General features: G+C 37.6%; 2 protein-coding genes across 3 annotated transcripts in view; one reads left to right on the forward strand and one right to left on the reverse strand.

Moving 5' to 3' along the window:
* Spag17 (sperm associated antigen 17) overlaps window positions 1–20,826 on the forward strand; it is a 206,691-nt gene that overhangs the window by 180,580 nt on the left and 5,285 nt on the right. The window contains exons 43-48 of the mRNA XM_074050665.1: window positions 1,093–1,224; window positions 2,515–2,645; window positions 3,810–3,994; window positions 7,746–7,806; window positions 11,385–11,529; window positions 13,418–13,562. Of these exons, the coding sequence (XP_073906766.1) occupies window positions 1,093–1,224; window positions 2,515–2,645; window positions 3,810–3,994; window positions 7,746–7,806; window positions 11,385–11,529; window positions 13,418–13,557 (794 nt within the window). The 3' untranslated portion in view covers window positions 13,558–13,562. The remainder of the gene's footprint in view (window positions 1–1,092; window positions 1,225–2,514; window positions 2,646–3,809; window positions 3,995–7,745; window positions 7,807–11,384; window positions 11,530–13,417; window positions 13,563–20,826) is intronic.
* Window positions 18,403–20,826, reverse strand: part of Wdr3 (WD repeat domain 3) — a 31,121-nt gene continuing 28,697 nt past the window's right edge. For both annotated transcript variants that reach the window (XM_020162167.2, XM_074050661.1), the window contains exon 27: window positions 18,403–20,823. In XM_020162167.2, the coding sequence (XP_020017756.1) occupies window positions 20,668–20,823 (156 nt within the window). In that variant the 3' untranslated portion in view covers window positions 18,403–20,667. The remainder of the gene's footprint in view (window positions 20,824–20,826) is intronic.

A 20,826-nucleotide genomic window follows, 5' to 3' on the forward strand; every position in this document is an offset into this window, starting at 1 on the left:
GATCAAGAAAAAGCAGTTGACAAATGTCTACTAGAATGTGAGTATTCTAGAAAACAGTTGACCTGGTTCTTCAAAATGTCATTTCAGGCTAAGAATGTGACTGTGTGGTAGAGCACTTGCCTAGCATGCACATGACCCTGGGTTCAATTCCCAGCACCACAAAAAAGGCAGTATCATTAAAACAAAAGATGGGGTGATTTTTCTAGCTTAAAAAGGGCTAAATGACATTAAAAAAAACTAAATGTAATACATGAGCTTTGGTTAGATCCTAGATTGAGAAAAAACAGCTATTAAAGATATTTTAGATAAACTACATAAATTTTATCAGGAGGCTGTGTATTAGAAGGCATTGTGAAATAGTTGTTAATCCTTAGGTATGATCATGGTGTTGTGGATGGGTAGAAGAATATCTACATTTCCAGCAAACACATCTGAAACACTAAGGAATGAAATGAAATTTAGCTAATCTTCCTTTAATGAACCCAGTAGTTAAAATACCCAGGTAGAGCTTTCCACTGTACACAAAGAAAACATCTAACTTCAAAGAGAGTTTATAAACCCAGTGATTAAGGTTGGAACAATGATTGCAGGTTTGATAAGCAGAAATGAGGGCTTACACATCAATGGTGGCCCTGGAGCTGGCAGTCAGGTGTGCTGCACCTGTACAGATGAGAAAGCAGTCACAGTCACTGCCCTTGAAGGTCTGTGCAGAAGTCTATCAGCTTCGTAATTCATCAGCTACACCCAAGTTGGAATGTATTTGCCTCTCCAATCCTAGACATATTTATTTAAAATTCACTACATGGACTTTTTGTCACAGAGCATGGCGGTAACAACTCTAGTATTCGACCACAAGGAATCAGCAGCTCTTAGGGAGTGTGAACTTTGTAGATATTATCTTATTTTTAATGGTAAACATTGGATCATATTATAAAACGTGTGCCTTTTATTGACTTTCTTATATTTAGACTTTGATAAGAGAGTGGGGGAAAGCACTTTATCATTATACAAAATATGTTGTTCAATGTTCGTTCACATGAGCATTTGTAGTCATCATTACCCAAAATGTCACATATTTGTTTTGTTTTTTAGATTCCAAGCCACCTACAGTTCCAGAAAAGAAATCCCCCAAACTGCACACTCTTCCAAAATCAGATCTTTCTGAGGATACCAATGAGTCTCCTACCAAAATCCAAACTGAGAATTTCATAAAATCTTTTGAAGGTATGGCAGTCATTTACTCACTGTTTCTGAAAACAGAACATTGTACCTCTTTGCAGTATGGGAGGTGGCACTGGGGATTGGAGTGTGGTTGGCAGTTACAGGAAAACTTCTGGAAGGTCATGAATCCTGCACTATAGAGATCTGTAAGGCTTATAGCACACCAAAGTATCTGAAAAAATGTTTTGAGAATGACAAGTCCCAGATTGAAGGGAAGAAATTATAAGTATTTTTTTGATTTGTTATTGTATTTCATTTCATCTGTTTTGCTTTATTTTATTTTATTCCTCATGGATTTGAGAGCTTGATGATTCATTGAATGTCAAGTACCTGATATCTTTTCTTAAGCAGTCAGTTATTTGGTGGTTTGTCTTAGGTTTACCTATTATTTCAGTACTTTCTTAGCCCTGCAGGTGCTAGAAGAAAAGCAGTAGATGTAGTCTCTATCTTACACAGCACATAATCTTATTGGAGTAGTAGAAACTGAAATACAGAATAGTATAAATGATATCTAATTACATGGAGTGTACATTACACTGACTTTGCTGAAGTTAATTTAACTAAATATATTTGGCCAAAAAATAGACAGTAATTTAAGTTGAGTGGATAATTTTGTTAACACTTGGTTCCTATTGGCATGTTTCTCTCTGAATGTGAGAATCTGCTGATGGGTCTCATTTATTTTTTATAGAATACATATCTTACCACATTTATGGGTAAATTAAAAGAGTTACTCTACACAAGACTTTTGCTTCCTGGCTTTGAAATTCTCTCCTATAAGGTTTACTTAGTAAATAATTCTCAATGTCTGTTGTGCCATGAATTGTCCTAATAATGAAAACACAACAATTAAGAGGCTGAAGTCTACCAGGCACCACTGTTTCAAGTCTGTAATCCTAGTTACTTGGGAAACCGAGTTCAGGAGGATAGCTAGTCAAGGCCAGTCCAAGCAAATAGTTCATAAGACATCATCTCCAAAATAACCATAGCTGGAGGTATGACAAGTGATAGAGCACCTACTTTTGTAAGCTTGAAACCCAGAGTTCAAACCCCAGTTACATCCAAAACAACAAAGAATTCATTCTTAAATAAATTCAATGTTGTCTTTGTCTCCTCAAATTGATGGTTTAATGAGGCTTTTATTTCTTTAAATAAGCTCTTTCTAAAGCAAAGAAGAAAAATTTCCAGGCTGGTTTATGTTCTTACATATGCCTGTAAGAGTTTTACATATGCTGGTTCAAGTCTTAGACAGTCCATGTGTCATGAGTTCAACTTTCTCTCTAACTGAAACAGAATCATATGAACCTGTGAAAATTCCAACACAGTCATTGCTGCAGGATGTTGCAGGACAAGCAAGGAAAGAAAAAGTGAGGTTGCCTCATTATTTGCTGAGTTCCAAGCCCAGATCTAAACCTCTTGCCAAGGTAAAACAGACATGGGAACAAATTTCCCAGAGCCAATCAGCATTTTATGTATTTCTGATTTATTGATGCCATTGGTTTCAGCCACAGTGTCCTGCTGTTTACTGAATCTACAGTCTCAGCATAAGGGTCTTTTATTCACATGCATAAGGGAAATCAGTGTTTTGCTGAAGTCAACTAGTAAAAGCTCATAAGATGAATGTCATGAGCCAGCTGTTAAACTACTGATAACTGGGGGTATTGTCTTTGGGGAGAACCAATTTGCTAGTTCACTACTGAATAAAGGAGCCACTGGCCACCCCTCTCATGACTCTTCAGATAAAATCCAAGCAACTTTGGCTGAGTAAGGGCATGGCCCCATTTGTGGCTTCATCCTTACCCTGTCCCAAACTCATTTTTCTTCAGACATTGTAGGTTTCTCTTTATTCCTGGAGATCACTAAATTGCTTCCTTCTTCAGAGCCTGTAAGATTAAGTTTCCACTCAGCTCTGGTAGGAAGGCTTCCTTAAGCTCCCTAAACAAGTTTTGATAATTAATTCTATTATAGTCATCACCATCACAGAATTTATTGCAATGTATCAAACTGCAATGTGATAGGAGTGCAGCTCAAACTTTAATGTGCATATGAATTATGTGGACCCCCTGTTAAAGATACAGATCCTGATTCACGCTGTCTTTTGTAGGATCTGAGACTGCAATTCTAACTCCAAGGTGATGTCAGTGCTGCTTGTCTGGGGACCAACAAGGGCCCAGAGCAATGTCCCTGTGTGATTACCTAATCAGCAGCCTTAACAACACCAGAAAAATAAGTGCAGACCCTTGACCCTACCCCAACACACAGAAGAAGGAACTCTGGGAGTAGGATCAGTAATGTGTGTCTTCAGGACTCCAGGAGATTGTGAGAGGAGCTAAGGTGGATAGCCCCTGGCATAGAGGAAATAACACAGGCTTGAAAATCATGCAGATCTGATTAGCTGGAGTGGAGCTTCCTTATCCTTAAAACAATGCCTAAAATACTTCCTTACGAGATGTCATAAGAATTATATGAGACTGAAAATCATTTCTTCCTCCAAACAAGCAGTTATTTTCCTCTTGTAACAAGGACTTTTTCTTCTCTTGGGAGCCCCAAAGACAGTCATTATTATTTAATTTTTCCATACTACAAAGGTACAAGATTCTGTTGGAGGAAAAGTGAATACATCCTCTGTTGCATCTGCTGCCATTTACAACCCAAAGTCATCCCCTTTTGGGTTCCATCTTCTCCCATCATCAGTGAAGTTTGGAGTGCTTAAAGAAGGACACACCTATGCAACCACTGTCAAGCTTAAGAACATTGGAGTTGACTTCTGCAGGTGAGGCAGCCTGTGGCACCAAGAGTCAGTCCAAGTTCCTGTGCCAACTCTGTGGCTTATCTTTGCCTATCTCCATCAGCGAGTGGTTATTGAACTGTAACCTTGCCTTTAATCTTGACTCCTCATTCATTCAGTTATTTGCTTGTTCACTTACCAACCCATTCAGTTACTCAGAATTTACCAAGCCCCAACTAGAAGAGTCTTTGCCTCTGTTTATCATTAGTAAAAGCACTCTATGCCTGATCCGCACTGGCAAAAATGAGGAAAAAGTTGTACAGGTGTTTCAGTAACTGATACACAAAACTTGAGACTCTTGTTTCTCAAATTTATTATCAGTTATAATAAGGTAGTTGAAATCTGATTGAACTTGAACTAAAAGTGATTCTTTAAAATTATGTATATTGACGTAACACAGCATAATGTCATAGGATACAAAGTGATGGTAAAAGGTTTCCACAGAGAAGCAAATTAACATATCAATCATCTCACATCATTATTCCACATTTTGTGGCAAAAACACTAAAATGTAATCATTTAGCATGAATCCTATATATACTACATTTTACTATAATCATGTTATAGGCCTCTATATTTGTTTACCTACTTATCTATTCCTTTTATGCTTGGCCTATATGTCCTCTCAATTCTTCCTCACTCCAGAAGCCACTTTTTTTTTTTGATTTTCTTTTTAGATTTCACATACAACTGAGGTGACGCAGCATTCTTCTTTCTATGTCTGACTTATTTCACTTAACATACTGTCCTCCAGACTCATTCATAAAGAGACAAATGGCAAGATCTCACTCTGTATAGGTCTGATAAAATCTCCTTGCATATATGTACCAGGTTGTTTTCATACCTGGACTACTGTGAATGATGTTGCAGGGACCATAGGAGTGTCCATCCCCGCGTTTGCAAGGTGATGTTTTTATTTCCTTTGGGTATGTGCCCAGAAGAAGGGTCACTGGGTCATAAGGAAGTTCTATTTTTAATTTTTTTTTAAACACCTCCATACTGTTTGCCATAATGGTTGTACCAAACAATATTCCCACCAATAGAATAAGAATTCCCCTTTCTCCATGCCTTTGCCAAATTTGTTATCTTTTGACTTTTGGGTAACAGCCATCCTAACAGGTGTGAGGTGGTAGCTCATACTGGTTTTGCTGTGCATTTCCCTGATAATTAATGACATTGAATACTTTTTTTATGTATCCATTGGCCATTTTATGTCTTTTTATTTCCTTTCTCTTTTTTTTTTTTGTTTTTTATTCTTTTTTTTTTAATACATGGTCTCTCTGTGTAGCCCAAGCTAGCCTTGAACTCACCATCTTCCTGCGTCTGCCTTCTGAGTGCTGGGATTATAGTCCTGCACTGCCACTCCTGCCTCCTTTTGTCTATTTTTAAATCAAGCTGTTTTTTCTACTATTGGATTGTATGAATTCTTTATAAATTTTAAATACCCTTTATCAAATTGTGAATATGTCTTCCCAATCTGTTGTTCCAATGCCATTTCATTTTGTTGACTGATTTGCTGTGCAGAAGCTTTTCAGTTTGAGGTTGTCCACTTATTTATTTTTAATTTTATAAACTGGGTTTTTGGTGTAATATCTAAAAAATCATTGCCAAGGCCAATATACAGAGGCATTTCCCTTATGTTCTCTTCTAGGGGTTTTATAACCTCAGGTCTTTTATAAGTCTTTTGTCTATTCTGAGTTGATTTTGGTAAACGGTGTCAAGTGAGGTTCTGCTTTTATTCTTTTGCATGTGGAAATCCAGTTTTCCCAGCATGTTTTATCAAAGAGATTATCCTTTTCTCATCACGTCCTCTTTGTTCCCTTGTCAAAAATAAGTTAACAGCATATATTTGGATTTATTTCTGTTATGTCCAACCAATCTATGTAGCTGCTTTTATGAAAGTACTGTACTGTTTTGATTACTATAGCTCTGTAATATAATTTTAAGACAGGGCATGTGATGCCTCCAACTTTGTTTATCTTTCTTGGAATTATTTTTGCTATTCAGAGTCTTTTAAGGTTTCATATTAATTTTAGGAGGTTTTCTAATTTCTATAAAGAATACCATTAGAATTTTGATAGGATTGTGTTGAATCTGTATATTTCTTTGGATAGTTTGACATTTTAACAATGTTAGTTCTTTCCATCAATGAGCACAGACTATCTTTCCATTTATTTTTGTCTTCTTTAATTTCTTTCATCAAGGTTTTACAGTGTTCAATTTACCAGTCTTTCCTTGGTTAAATTTATTCCTAGGTATTTTTGATGCTATCATAACTGGGATTATCATCTTGATTTTTTTCAATTAGGTTGTATTTATATATAAAAATTCTACCGATTTTCACAGGTTGAATTTGTGTCTTGAAATTTTACTGAATGTGTTTATTATTTCTAAAAGCTTTTTGAGAAATCTTTATTGTTGTTTTGGGAATTTTTTTAACATATAAGATTATGTGGTCTACAAAACTGAGGTATTTTACTTCTGTCTTTCTAACATGGATGTCTTGTATGATTGCTAGTGCTAGTATTTGCAGTGCTGTATTTAGTATCATAGTGAGCATAGACAGGTGCCTTGCATCAGAGCTTAGGAGGAAAGCTTTCCATTTCCTATTGATTACAATGCTAGCGGTGGGCATTTCATAAGAACCCTTCATTATGTTGAGGAGCGTAATACCTGATTCCGTCTACCTAGACTGTTCAGAGCTTCTAATTAAAGACAATATTGTGCAGCAATTGAGATGACTGATGTTTATCTTGCATTCTTTTAGTGTGATGTAGCACACTGATGAACTTCTGTATGATAAACTAGCCTTGCACCTGGTCATGGTGTGTAGTATTTTTGATGTGCTGTTGGATTCAGCTTGCTAATGTTTCACTAAGAATTTTTGCATCGATGTTAATCAATGCCCTGTAAGAAACAACCTGATGAGGGACTTAGGCCACCAGTTCAGACATTATTTTTTTTTTTAGGTAATTGCCAACAAAGTGGGTGGGGAGAAATAGAGGGTTAACCTTAAACTAATAAAACTTATCCATGCAGATCCCATCTCTCCAGTACAGAATTTTAGCTTTAGAAATCTCACTCCACAGCTTGTTAAACTTAGCTGTGACAGAACAGACAGCTAAGCTGATGGTAGAGGAATGGGCCAGGGGTCAGAGTGGAGGGAGGTTCTCGTTGGCATTTTAATTTACTCCAAATCTTTTACCCTCAGGCAGAACCCACAAACCACAGGAAGGGAAAGAGATCAACAAGCACCATGTGTGAGCACAGTGCTTTTCAAATTCTTCAACATTTTCTGAGCTCTTTCTGTTTCTCTTCTCCCCAAACATGTAAGCCCCACACCAAGACAGAGTAAGCCTAGCTCCCATGAAGAGTCTTTATGCTTCAGCTAAACGATCTGGCTGCCAGCATTTGCACCGAGGCTGGCAGCTACCCTGAAATGCACACACCAGCCAAACACTCAACACTTTGCCAGGTCCATCAGCAATCAATGACAAAGGGTTGAAACTCAGTTGGGGTCCATTTTATGCTGATGAAAATAGTTGTAAAGGCAGTTATGAAGTGGGCCCCAAGTTCTTCACCCAATTGAATATTAAGGTTATTTGTCTGATGGTATAGGCTCTCAGCCCCTATCAAGTGAATATTAACACCTTCCTGATTTTATAACGTCTCAGTTCACTTACGGCTCGTGTTTTTCATTATGGCACAAATTTATTTCCATCTTTCTTCCTGGTAGGTTTAGAGTGAAGCAGCCCCCACCTAGCACTGGACTGAAAGTGACTTATAAACCTGGACCTGTAAGTCCTGCATGTTATGTGTGTGTGTGTGTGTTTGCACATGAGAATGTGTGTGTGTTCCCACTGAAGTGGGCTTTTAACACTTCTTCCCACTCTGTTTAAACCATGTGTAAGTCTAATGTTTCTAGCATCATAAATGCAAGATTTTCAGTATTGGTAAAATACATGACTTGATGTCACTCATGTCATATAAGAACCATGAGAAAGATGCTATGTTTAAACAGATTTCTGTCTGTGGAGATGTTTCTGAAACTCACCTTATTTGCCCAGGAGTACAGTTATGTGCAGCTGCATGAAAACTACCTTATTAAAATTTAAATTCTTCTACAACATGAAAAATCCCTCAGGAAAAAAAAGATTATTATTCCACTCTATATATTTTATATAAATCCAGTTTGATCTCTTGTATTTGCCAGAGTATTAATTAGTGCCATACTAAGAAATAATAGCATAATTATTAAATTCATCAGTTGCTTCATTTCTCCAAAGATAGCAAAAACCAGAAATTTTAAAATGTCAACCTGTAAAGTGTGAAATCTGAAATACCAAGGTATTTTTATATTCAGTTACATGAAAAATAGATCAGTCCTTTTCAAAGAGAGGACTTTGAATGTTCTCAACACAAAGAAAGGATAAACCGGGTGCTGGTGGCTCATGGCTATAATCCCAGCTACTTGGAAGGTAGAGATCAGGAAGATCACAGTTTGAAGCCAGTCAGGGCAAATAGTTCGTGAGACCGTACCTCGAAAACACCCAACACAAAAAGGGGCTGGTGGAGTGACTCAAGTGGTAGAACACCTGCCTAACAAGCATGAAACCCTGAGTTTAAACCCCAATACCACAAATAAAAAATAAAGGATAAATGTGTTAGATAATGGATATGCTAAATACCCTAGTTTCAGATTATTCAATATATACATATCAAAATATCACACTGTTAATATATATATATACTTTTATAAATCAAAGATTAAAAACTAAAAATAGAAATAAAAACTAAAAATTAAAATGTCACCCTGTTCTGACTTTCTTTGATATATTCTCAAAAATGGGGTATCTGATTAAAATTATGTACATTAATTTATATTTTTACTTAGTTTAAATTATTATTTCAGAAATATAGTATGATGTGGCAAAAGCTTATCTCAAAATACAATAAAATCCTAGTTGCACATCACCTGGCTGCTTTAACAACCCTCCCCCTCTCTCAGTACATTTGAAGTTCCTCCCATGCACCACTGACAATGCCAGGTACAGAGAGAGTTAAAAATAAGGAAGGCGCCCAGGCATCTTCCCAGGTGCTCAAGGAGAGATCGCACCATTCCTTACAGAGGGGAATATGTATAGGCTCGGGAGAGCAGTTAGCAAAGGGTGCCTGGCCCTGCACAGGTGCACAGTGGGCCCTGGCCCTGGGCCTGAAGCTCCTGAAGCTGCCACAATTGTAAGCCACTTACATAGAGGGGTCAGTTTGGTACATCGCAAAGGAAGTCCGTTGGATTCTTGCGGTGACTGTGCCGCCAAGGCACAAGTCAGTAAGGTTGGCTGCTAATGCTCCTTATCTGTAAATAAGGAGGCATAGACCAGATGATCCCAGCCCACTGCTAGCTCTAATATTTCATGATTTATACAAAAATAGTCACATGAAGGCTGAAACTACATACAAAAATGCATGTTGAGATTAAATCCAGTAATCCCTGGGTGCCTTTCTGAAATAATCCATCGCTGAATTCTGAAGATTTCAGAATCTTTGTGACATAAAGCAAAAACAAAACTCAAAGCAAGCCCACCCTTCTTCCATCCACTGTTCTGGGAAGCCAGTAAATTTCATTTTAATCTAAAGTAAGTATTAGCCAAAAGCCAAAATGACTGTTGGATCAACCTTTACTCATACTAAAAACTCAGTATGTATTCTTTGAAACTCACTCTATACTCTTATTTTTTTCCTTCTTTTTGACAGATTTTGGCTCTAGCAAAAAAAATATAATCTATAGACTTCTCTATATGTAAATCTAACCACCGTTCAGTTTGGTTAGTTGCCAAGACTAAATGAATATGCTCAAAGCCTGGGTAAACCTGCACTGTGGCAGAATTCCAACTCCCCTCCTGCTGGATCTTGTCATTACCCAGCTCTGTTTGATGTTGGACTTGGAGGACAAAGGATCTGATTCTCCGAAACAGAGCTCTTGGGTCCTCTCCAACATGCATATGAGCACATTGTTAAAAAAAATGGAAACATTTTTAATTCTATTATTTATAAAACTATATTGAAAAAACTCCATTTGTACTTAATTGCTTTCCGTGGGGTAGTTTCTGATTATTTTTTCCAGATAGCTGTTCCCAAGTCTGCTTTTTAACCCACCTCCTAGAGAGGCAGCTTAGAACCATAAACAGTGCTTTCTTTCCTGGCTAGTGATCTTTTCAAGGAAGAAGGCAAGAAGCCCATGCCTTGCTGTGCTGTCTCTTCATTACAGATCAGGTTTCTTTGTGGTACAAATCTCTTCGTGTAGCTTTCAGACTGAAGCAGTTTGGCGTTTACACTAATTTTGTCTCCCTCTACTGGCTTTGTTGCTTTATACATCCTGCATTAAGAATACCATAGACCAAGGAGCAGGGCAGGGAAGTTAGGGGGTTCATCCCATCTCTTGGATTAATTTAATATTATATTTAAATTTATCTTAGATGAAATTTATCTTTACCTGCAAGGATGCCAATAAAATCAAAAGTAATTCTTTCTGACATTCAAGAAATAGCACAATTAAGCTGGTAGAGTGGCTCAAGTGGTAAAGCCACTTGCTTAGGAAATGTGAGGCCCTGAGTTCAAACCCTAGTACCACTACCTCCACCCCCCCAAAAGAAAGAAAGAAAGAAATAGCACAATTATAGGCATTACAGAAGATTGTCTTCAATACTACTTCTACTGCCCTGGCATTTAGTTTCCCTTCGCTTTTCCTCAAATAGCACCTGGTTTGCCTTTTTTGCATTAATCAGCTTTCCATCACTGTAACAAAATGCCTGAGACAATCAACTTAAAAGGAACAAAAGTTAACTTAGTTTCACAGTTTCAGAGATTTCAGTCCATAGTCTCTTGGCTTCATGATTCAGGGTCCTGATGCAGTCAGAACATCATGGTGGGAAGCACACAGTAGAACAAAGCTGCTCATTTCATAGCAGCCAAGAAGCAGAGCCACAGAGCAGAGGCCAGGGTCCTGACATCTCCTTCAAGGATACACACTAATGACCTCACTTCCTTCCACTGGACTCTTCCTCCTGAAGGTTGCACCACTTCCCAATAGTGCCATGGGCTGGTAACCAAACTTTCAGTACATAACCTTAAGGGACATTTCAGATCAAGCCATAACCCCTTTCAAAGTTTATCCTGGGTCCCATTTATTCCATGTAGTTCTACCTAATCTATGAAATAATTCTGCTGAATGCCTATAACATATACCATTTATTAGGCCAAATTTGTGGTCAAGGAAGTTGAAGGCTACAGTGTTTAAGCTGCTTGTCCAAATATTGTTAAAACCAGTCTTGGAACTCTTGTCTGTCTAATGTTAATACTACATTGTGTCATACAGGTGGCAGCTGGCTTGCAGGCTGAGCTGAAGGTGGAGCTGTTTGCCATGGCTGTTGGAGAGGATGGTACCAAGGGATCAGCACACATCTCTCACAATATTGAGATTATGACTGAGCATGACATTCTGTTCTTACCTGTGGAAGCGAATATCCTTTAAAGTTCAAGCTGAGTAATCACATATAGGGCAGGAATTACATATAAATAGGAAAACCTGCGAGCCAAAATGTACCTCTATATCTTCATTATTTCTGCCTTTAAAAATCACATAGTTAAATTTCTTAGAACAAAGACTCGTCTTTGCTAAGAGCTTAAACAGAAATACAGTGAGGAAGTGGGTTGGGGTTAGTTGTAGAAGATCTTGACAATTTGGCTTAGACTTTATTATTTAAACAACAGTGAACCATTGAAGATTCCTGATCCAGTGGCTGATATGGTTGGCACCTCTCTATGAAAATGAGTACAGTGTTATTGTACAGATTATATTGGAGAAATGAATGTGTAAAAGAACCATTGGAAATCTACTTCAATAGGCCAAGTATAAGGACATGCAGAACAGAAATGTTGGCTCTGTTCAGGGAGCAGGAGTAAGAAGACAGGGCAATGGGGACAGAATAAGCAATTAGGAAAAAAAACATGAAATACCTCAGAAGCCATAGAAAAAATTTCAAAGAAAAGAATGTTATAAAAGATATTAAGGCAAATTCTTATTTATTTAAGTCCAATAGATTTGGTTGGAACAAAAAATAAATTGCAAAAGATGTTTCTGTAAAGAACAAAGAAACATTAGGTATGCATAAACTCAAAGACATTTTATCAAAGGAAAGAACAAGAAAATATGGTGCCTCAAGGATACAAGAGAGTTAAGGAGGAAGTTTCAGTTTAGTGTAGATCCAAGTATGTTTGTAAGCTGAAGATAATGGATCAAAATAGAAACATTGAAAATATGAATGGGTAGAATACCTGAAAGTGCACTACTCAAAAGAGGGCAAGAATATGATCAAGAAGGGAACCAAAAGGTTAGTCTTGGCAAGGGGGAGACTAAAGATGGTTGAGGATTCAGACATTCTAAGATAAAAGAGAAAGCTAAGGAAAGTTGAGTCAGATTAGTTTGAGCTCAACATGAATGGAATTGAATTTCTCTCCTTATTTAGGTAGTAAGTGTGTCTAATATGCCAGGCACTGTTCTGGGTACAGGATACACCAATGAACAAAAGGTACAGAAATCCTTGCTTTTGTGTAACTTACATTCCAGTGGGAGGACATAAAGCACTTACAGTGTGGGCTATTATGGTGTAAATACCATAATATAATAAAATAGGGGAAATATAATAAAATAGGAGAAAGGGTATAGGGAGTGTTGAGAGGGATTGCAATTTAAAATTCTGTGGTCTTTTTTTTAAAGTAGTGATGGCCTGTTTCTTCCATTAGAATATAAGGAAATTCACCAGAGAAGCAATTTTTTCCTTTGGGATTTAAATCAAGACCTCTCATCCTCTTCACATAGGCTGCATACTGACCCATAGTACCTGAAATGCTGCTGTTGATAATGACAATGAAATCGTTTTGCATTTATGCTAAATAATGTATTTATGATAAAACTTTCTCTATCTTTGCTTATAGATTAGGGGCCATTTGTAAATTAAGCATGGATAGATAAGACAGTATTTTTATTGGATCTTTTATCTCCTTCAATGTCAAAAATGATAGTTCACAGCTAATTTGCCAAGCTAGCTCTGTATCTCTACCAAAAATGGCATGAAACCTGGATGCTGGTATGGTTTGAGGTCTGGGTAGGGTGATGGCTTCTTACAGAAAGGCCTGACCCATGTAGGAGAGAACAAATACATCGATATCCTTTCTCTGGCCGCAGGCCTGTGCAGGTTGCATTTGCATTACACAGAAGAGTACCTAGCATTGAGCTAATGTTGCTAGAGATGAGACTGAGTCTAAAATGTGATTTGAGTTTGCATATATGTCATTGTATGTATATATTGTCATATGTCAATAAAATATAGTCCTTAATGAGTATTTTACCAGTTTTAACAAGCAGTCACTATGATAATCGACCAAAAGATTTTCCCCAGGGAAAAGAAAATCCCATGGTCCAGAGGACTTCTACAATTTCTTCCTCTGCACTTGGGGTCTTCATGTCTCATAAAATTTCTCAACGTTAGATCCAGTAAGTAACAATGGGAATTTGTCAACCACTCAAATTTGAGGCTTCACACCTCAGACTTTTGTCCTTTTTATATATGTATGTACGTATGTATCCTCATGCTACTTACCAGATACATTTTATGTTTCCTACCTTGTAAATAAGGAAACATAGACCAGATAATCCTAAATTGGAAGAAGTAAAAATCTAACCTACTTTGTATGATTCTAAAGCTTATTCTTTTATACATTGTCTTCATTGTGCAGTTAAAAGCTCATCTTACTCTCCAAAGAGCAGTCACACAAACAAAAGCACCAAGTCCTTTTGGACTTGAGAATTTACAATTAACCCAGTGGCATCCAAACTTTTTGGACTCAGGATTCCTTTATTTTCTTAAAAACTATTGAAGATCCCAAAGAACCTTTGTTAATATGGGTGAAATCATCTACTAATATTCACCAAGTTAGAATTAAAACTAGGAAAATTTAAAATTTATTCAAACAAATAATGAGCCCAGCATATTAAAATTAATAACATATTTAATGAAAATAACTTTTCCATAACAAAAATTTAAGTGGCATTGTTCTACATTTTTACAAATTTTTTTAGCATCTGACTGAATAGAACATAGCTGGGTTGCCCTATCTACTCTGTATTCAGACTGTTACCGTTTCACACACCACAGAGCCTCTGGAAAACTCCACCCTCTTCCTATGAAAGAATGAGAGAAAAATGAAGTACCACAAGTGGTTAAATATCCACAATGGATATTTATTCTGGCACAGTTAAGGAGGCCAGAGGCACAAACTCAGAAGGTTAGCAGGACTGGTTCCTTCTGGAGGCTCAGAGGGGTAATTTGTTCTACTCCTCTGTCTCCTAACTTCCAGTGTTTTGGAAGCAATTCTTGGTATTCCTTGGCTGGCATCACTCCATCCTTTGCTTCTGTCTTCACATTGTATCTTCCATGTGCTTCTCTATGTGTCTCTCTTTATAAGGAGTCACTCTTTGGATTTAGGGGCTACTGCAATCCTGAATGACCTAATATTTACTTGATTATATCTGTACAGACTCTTTGCAAATAAGGTCATATACTCAAAAGGCTCAGCATCTAAGAGAAAGAATGAACAAATGGAACTGCATCAAACTAAAAAGCTTCTGCTCAGCAAAAGAAACAGTAACTAGACTCAAAAGACAGCCCACAGAAATGGGAGAAAATGTTTGCTAGTTACTCATCTGATGAGGGACTAATATCCAGAATCTACAGGGAACTCAAAAAACTCAACCCCCAAACAATCAACATCACAATGAAGAAATGGGCACATGAATTAAACAGAAAATTCTCAAAGGAAGAGGTACAAATGGCCAGTAAATACATGAAGAAGTATTCATCTTCCTTGGCTATAAAAGAGATGCAAATCAAAACTACACTAAGATTTCATCTCACTCCAGTTAGAATGGCCATATTCAAGGGCAATAACAACAAATGCTGGTGAGGATGTGGTGAAACAGAAACCCTTACACACTGTTGGTGGGATTGCAAGTTAGTACAACCATTATGGAAAGCAGTATGGAGATTCCTCAGAAAACTAAAGATAGAACTGCCATGTGATCCAGTGATACCACTCCTGGGCATCTACTCAAAGGAGCCTAAGGCAGGATACAATAGAGACACCTGTACCCATCGATGTTCATCACAGCAATATTCACAATAGCCAAGATATGGAAACATCTCAGATACCCTACATTGATGAATGGATCAAGAAAATGTGACATATATAGATACACAATGGAGCATTACTCAGCCATAAGGAATAATGACAACCTGTGGTTTGAAGGTAAATGAATGCAATTGGAGGACATCATGTTAAATGAAGCCAGGCTCAGAAAGATAAAGGCCACATGTTTTCTCTCATACATGGAAGGTAGATCCAAGATAAACATACACAAAAACAAACATGATCATTTACAAACTCATAGTAGAACATGTTTGTAATAATGGAACTACTCTATGGAGCTTGGGGAAGGAGGGAAAGGAAAATGCTAGAGCACCAATAATATCATAAAACAACATCTGTGAAGGTAGAAGTTATAAAGACATGTATTGAAAGCTGTTGAAAAGTGGGGGTTGAGAGGTAAAAGGGTAAGGGAGAGCAATGGAAGGGGTTCAGTGGACCAAAGAAAGGCATATTCACAGTGGGGATACATTGAGAAACCTCTTTGAACATGGACTTAGGTATTAATAACAAAAGTAAAGTAGGTACAGGGTGTGGGGGGGTACATGTGGGAGGAGGGAGGGTGAATGAAGGAGGTTAAGGTGAGGGTGTATGGTTGATGAACTTCAATACTTATATGAAATAGAACAAAGAAACCTCTTGCAATTGCTTTAAGTAGGACGGGGGGAGGGGGTGTCGAGAAGGAGAGACAGTGGAGGTGGTCTAACCAATGTACAATATAAGCCTACTTGGAATTCTTACAGTGAATCCACCCTGCACAATGAACATATCCTAATTAAAAAAAGTAAGATCATATTCACAGGTTCCATTGGATATGAATTTTAGAGGGACAATCCAGTATGGCCTGCTCTCAGGTGTCTCAAAATTCTTGTTCAAAATATATTTCCCTACTCCAACATTACCAAAAGTCTTATCCCATTTCAGCAGTAATTCTAGATTCAAAATCTCATCTAAATATCATCAGCTCAAAAGGTTTCAAACTTCATCACTTAAATCACATATGGGTGAGACTCAGTGTGACCCATTCTGGCCTCCTCTCCATTTATGGATCAGTGAAACTAGGAAACAAGTTGTCAGCTTCCAAAATACCCATGTTGAGACAAGTATAGTCTAAATTCCCATTCCAAAAGAGAAAATGGGAAGAATAAAACCATTAAAGATCTAAAGCAACTTTGCAAACCAGTAGGGTAAATCCCATGAGGATTTATAGAATAACCTGTGGCTCCATTCGTTCTGTCCCTATGGAGGACCTATCAACTCCAACCTTTGGGCCCTAAGAGCCTCCATTAGCCCCCACTCTCTGGTAGATAGATCCAAAAGATAAATCTGTCTTGCCCTCTGAATAGCCTGCTTCCGGCTTACAGAATTCCGGAAGTCTGACAATCTTTACTTTGTCCTTTGTCTCCTTCAGTCCAAGGTGGCAGTGTTTCTGCTTATATGATATTCCCCCAAACCTGCTGGTCTTCTGGAATTGTCAGGAGGCCCATTCCATCAGATACCAGGGGTGTCCAGGAGTCTTCCTGGGTGGCCTCTATTTGTAGGCTTGATTCCCAGCTTTTGCTGAGATGGCTGACTGGATTCATGGTCACTTGCCTCATCTCCCCAGCAGATTTTCCAGCCATATACTTGGTGATTCTCTAGAACAAGGGTTAGCATCTTTTGCAAATACGTAACTTTATAGGCTATGAATTCTCCAAATAATCATATTCTGGTTCCTTTTTGCTAAATAGTTCCTTTCTCTTTCTTCTTGCATTTTACTGAATCAAAAAACTAGGCCACATCTTCCATCCCTATTTTGCTTGGACATCTAAACATTGAAATTCATTTGTTTGTAAGTTCTACCTTTCACCCACAGATCACTAAATTCAAGTTTCTACCACTTTATAAGAAGGACCACTTTTCTCTAATACTCAATAAGATGTTTTTCACTTTTGTCTGAGGCCTTTTCAGGAGCCAAATAGACCTTCCCTCAAATTCATTTGTCAGGTATTTTGATCACAGCTATGACAGCTAACACCAACATTCTGTTTATGGTGACACATAAATCCTCTAAGATAGTAGCTTTCTTCATGAACTCATCATTTCCTCAGGAGCCCTCACCACAACTGCCTGTAGTGTCCGTATTTCTAGCAACAGTTGCTTTAAAATCTAGACTTTGTCTCCTGTGCTTCAAAATTCTCCTAATCCCTACTCACTAGCCAACTCCAAAGATACTTCTGAATTTATTTGTTACAATAGCATTCTACTTCCTGTTATCATAATCTGTATATTTCTGTGGCTGCCATACAAACTATTGCACACTGGGTGTTTTAAAATAACAGAAACATTCTCTTGCTGTTCAGGAGGCCAGATGTTGAAACTAAGGCCATTGACAAAGTTGATTCCTTCTGGAGGCTCTGAGCGTTTGCTCTAGCTCTCCCAGCTTCTGGTAGTAATCCTGTCTTCTGTTGTCACATGGCCTCTTTCCCTGTTTTGTTTTGTTTTTTTTTTTCCAGTACTGGGCTTTGAACCAAGGACTTTGTGCTTGCTAAGCAGGTGCCCTACCACTTGAGCTATACCTCCAGCCCCACGTGGCATTTTTATAAGGACACCAGTCATTGGATTTCAGGGCCCATTCTCTCCTTTGATCTCATCTTAACTAATCACATTTGTAATTATATCATATGTACTATGGGTCTAAAAATATATTAGGACTTCTGGGATCCACTCCCACCCCCCAAAACCAGAAATCAAGTAAGACAACTTGGAATATGTGATACTACCCTTAAAAAAACTCAGTCCTGTCACAAATTAGGGATCTTAAATTGGGAGGAAAGAGAGTGGATTATAGATGGTGTTATTATGTGTTGTGGAATATTATGTATTCCAAGTTGGTTCTTCCCAAGCTCCTGCCTACAACCTCTTTCTCTGTCCTACCAGTGATATGGCCTAGAAAGCCTGCTTTGGGCAGATGAGTACAACTCTAGTCTTGAGCCCAGGGATAGACAGCACTGCTTTCCTGGGCATTCTGCTAACTTCTCTGCTAGAGAGATCTGTTAGATTTAAGATAATACTTATCCAACTTGAAAATGAAAAACAACTTAATTCAAATACATAAATCATCTTTTGTTACAATAATAAACTTGGGGTAGTCAATTTATGAAAAGGTTTATTTTGGTTCAAAGCTCTATTTAGGGAAGTTCCAGTCCGTGATTGGTTGGCATTGTTGCTTTTGGCTTATGGTGAGGCAGTGCATCATGGCAGGAGAGTGCGGCAGAACAAAACTGCTCACCTCATGGCCAGGAAGCAAAGTTGAAGAAAGGCCTGTGTCTCACTATCCCCTTCAAGAATATGCCCCGGAATGACCTGAAAACCTTTGCCCAGATCCCATCTTTTTTTTTTTTTTCTCTTTTTAATGGTACTGAGGTTTGAACTTAGGGCCTTAAGCTTGCTAGGAGGTGCTCTACCACTTGAGCCACACTCCAGCCCAAGGCCCCATCTTTTAAAGGTTCCACCAACTCCCAAAAATTCCATGCTTGGACAAAGCCTTTACAAGGACCTTTGGGGGATAGGTAAGGTCCAGATGATAGTAGAACCTAACTACTAACCAGGAAGTCTCAAAATTGTTAATTAAGCACAGCTTCTTTAAATGAATGATGACATACATAAGTATACATATATATAACCCAATTAGGTAGTATAAATTTTTTTAAAATAAGCTATACGTATAAGCCTAACAAACCATCCATAAAAGTTTTCTCTATGGCATTACAGGCTTCCTGTGTTACTTACTGCATCATTTATAAGAAATATTATTCATTAGATGATTTTTGCAGTAAGGATTATATATAGCCAATGGCTAAGTTAATAAGTGCTAACTTAATGACTATAAGTTTGCTAGACTTAAAATTCACTTTTCAATGCACCTGTTGACCTCAAGCCTCTAGAGTTAAGGAGTTTCAAGTACATTGACCAAAAGTTCTAATTCAGTTACCTGTTGTTCATCTCACTTTATCTATGACAAGTTCCCCTTCTCATTAATTAGCAGAACTGCTTATTAGATACAAACACCTTTAAATGACTTGGTATTCTCAGGCTAATCAATTGTCGATGGTGGCGAATAACATTTTTTAACATAGAGCAATTACTAATGACATAGACATCTAGAGTGCCCTCCTGGAACTTGATTTGGTTTGGAACTCATCAAAAAAAAGAAATAGAAAATTCTGCAATTTACGTTCTGATGAACAATGCTAGGAAGGCACAAACAGGATATGGATTTAGCCCATTCTCAACAAGAATTAAAAGAATATTTTTCACGAATCAAGTAACTCCTCTTCATGGTGGTAGGAATAGCTGCCTACACAAGATTGATTCCATAACAATCACCCAGAGAACATCATACTGTCTATTCTCTTGCCTTTTCATAAGTAAGTCTTCAGAAACCTTATGCCAAAGTTCACTCTTTATTGTTATACTGCCCAACAAATGAACACTACTGTATTTATGACCTCACTTGAATGATTAATTAAGTGATTGGGTGTTAATTAAGTGATTGCTTAATTAAGAGATTTGTAGTTTGGGACACAAATCTCCAAGCCACAAATGTTGCAACTTTAAACCTGAGAAAATGTGAGCATCACAACCCAGTTAACTTAGATGAAACAGACAAATTCATGGAATGATAAAAAATCTTAAGGACAGAAAATCTGAACAGATTTTCTAACAAGGAGTCTAAATTAGAAATTTAAAAATTTCTCACAAAGAAAAGCCTAGGCCTAGAGGTTATCTGTGTGAACATTCCCTACCTGTGAATATATGTATATCTACATACACAGCAAGACATCTTAGCTTGACTACTCTTTAATCAAACAACTATTTTATTCAGAAAAGTATAAACGGCAATTAAGATCTTCTTATGTACAGCTATTACAGCCCACAGGAGGCTTATGGAGACTGTTCTAGAAGTTTTATGGTCCTCTTTAGTTCAATCTGTTATGCACCTGATTGTCTCAAAAGGAGATAAAACTTAATACAAAGTAACAAATTATACAATAAATCATCTGGCATAAAATATGAAAAACTTATGAAATGTTAATTTCAACTCCAGTGAACAAAATACCTAATTTAAAAAATATTCTTTGCTCCCAGCTGGAATATAAAGGAACAACTCCTGCAGGGCTCAGTCCTCAAGATCATGGAAAGCGTTTTTAAGCCAATCATGCTCTCAAGTCCAAAAAATGGAGTCAGACCACAGACCCACATTGGAAATATCTCAGGCAAAGCTGGGAATGGCATCCTGAGACCTTTTGAACATGATCTTCTGTTATTTGGCATTTTTAAGACACTGCCAGTTCTACTACGGCTTAGCTTAGAAGTTCCTTTAGAGAGAAAGCAGAAAAAAGCACGTTTGAGTTCTAAGTCAATGTTAAAATCATCTTCTTCCTGTTTTTCCTCTTCCTCTTCTTCTCTTCCAACTGGCTTGTAGCATCAGCAAAAAACATAACTTCACTTTTTGCTTCGCACTCCCTCTTGAGATAATCGAGACCTGCCATATTGAAGCCAATAACGTCCTG

This window comes from Castor canadensis, chromosome 12, assembly GCF_047511655.1.
Source record: "Castor canadensis chromosome 12, mCasCan1.hap1v2, whole genome shotgun sequence".
Classification (NCBI taxonomy): domain Eukaryota; kingdom Metazoa; phylum Chordata; class Mammalia; order Rodentia; family Castoridae; genus Castor; species Castor canadensis.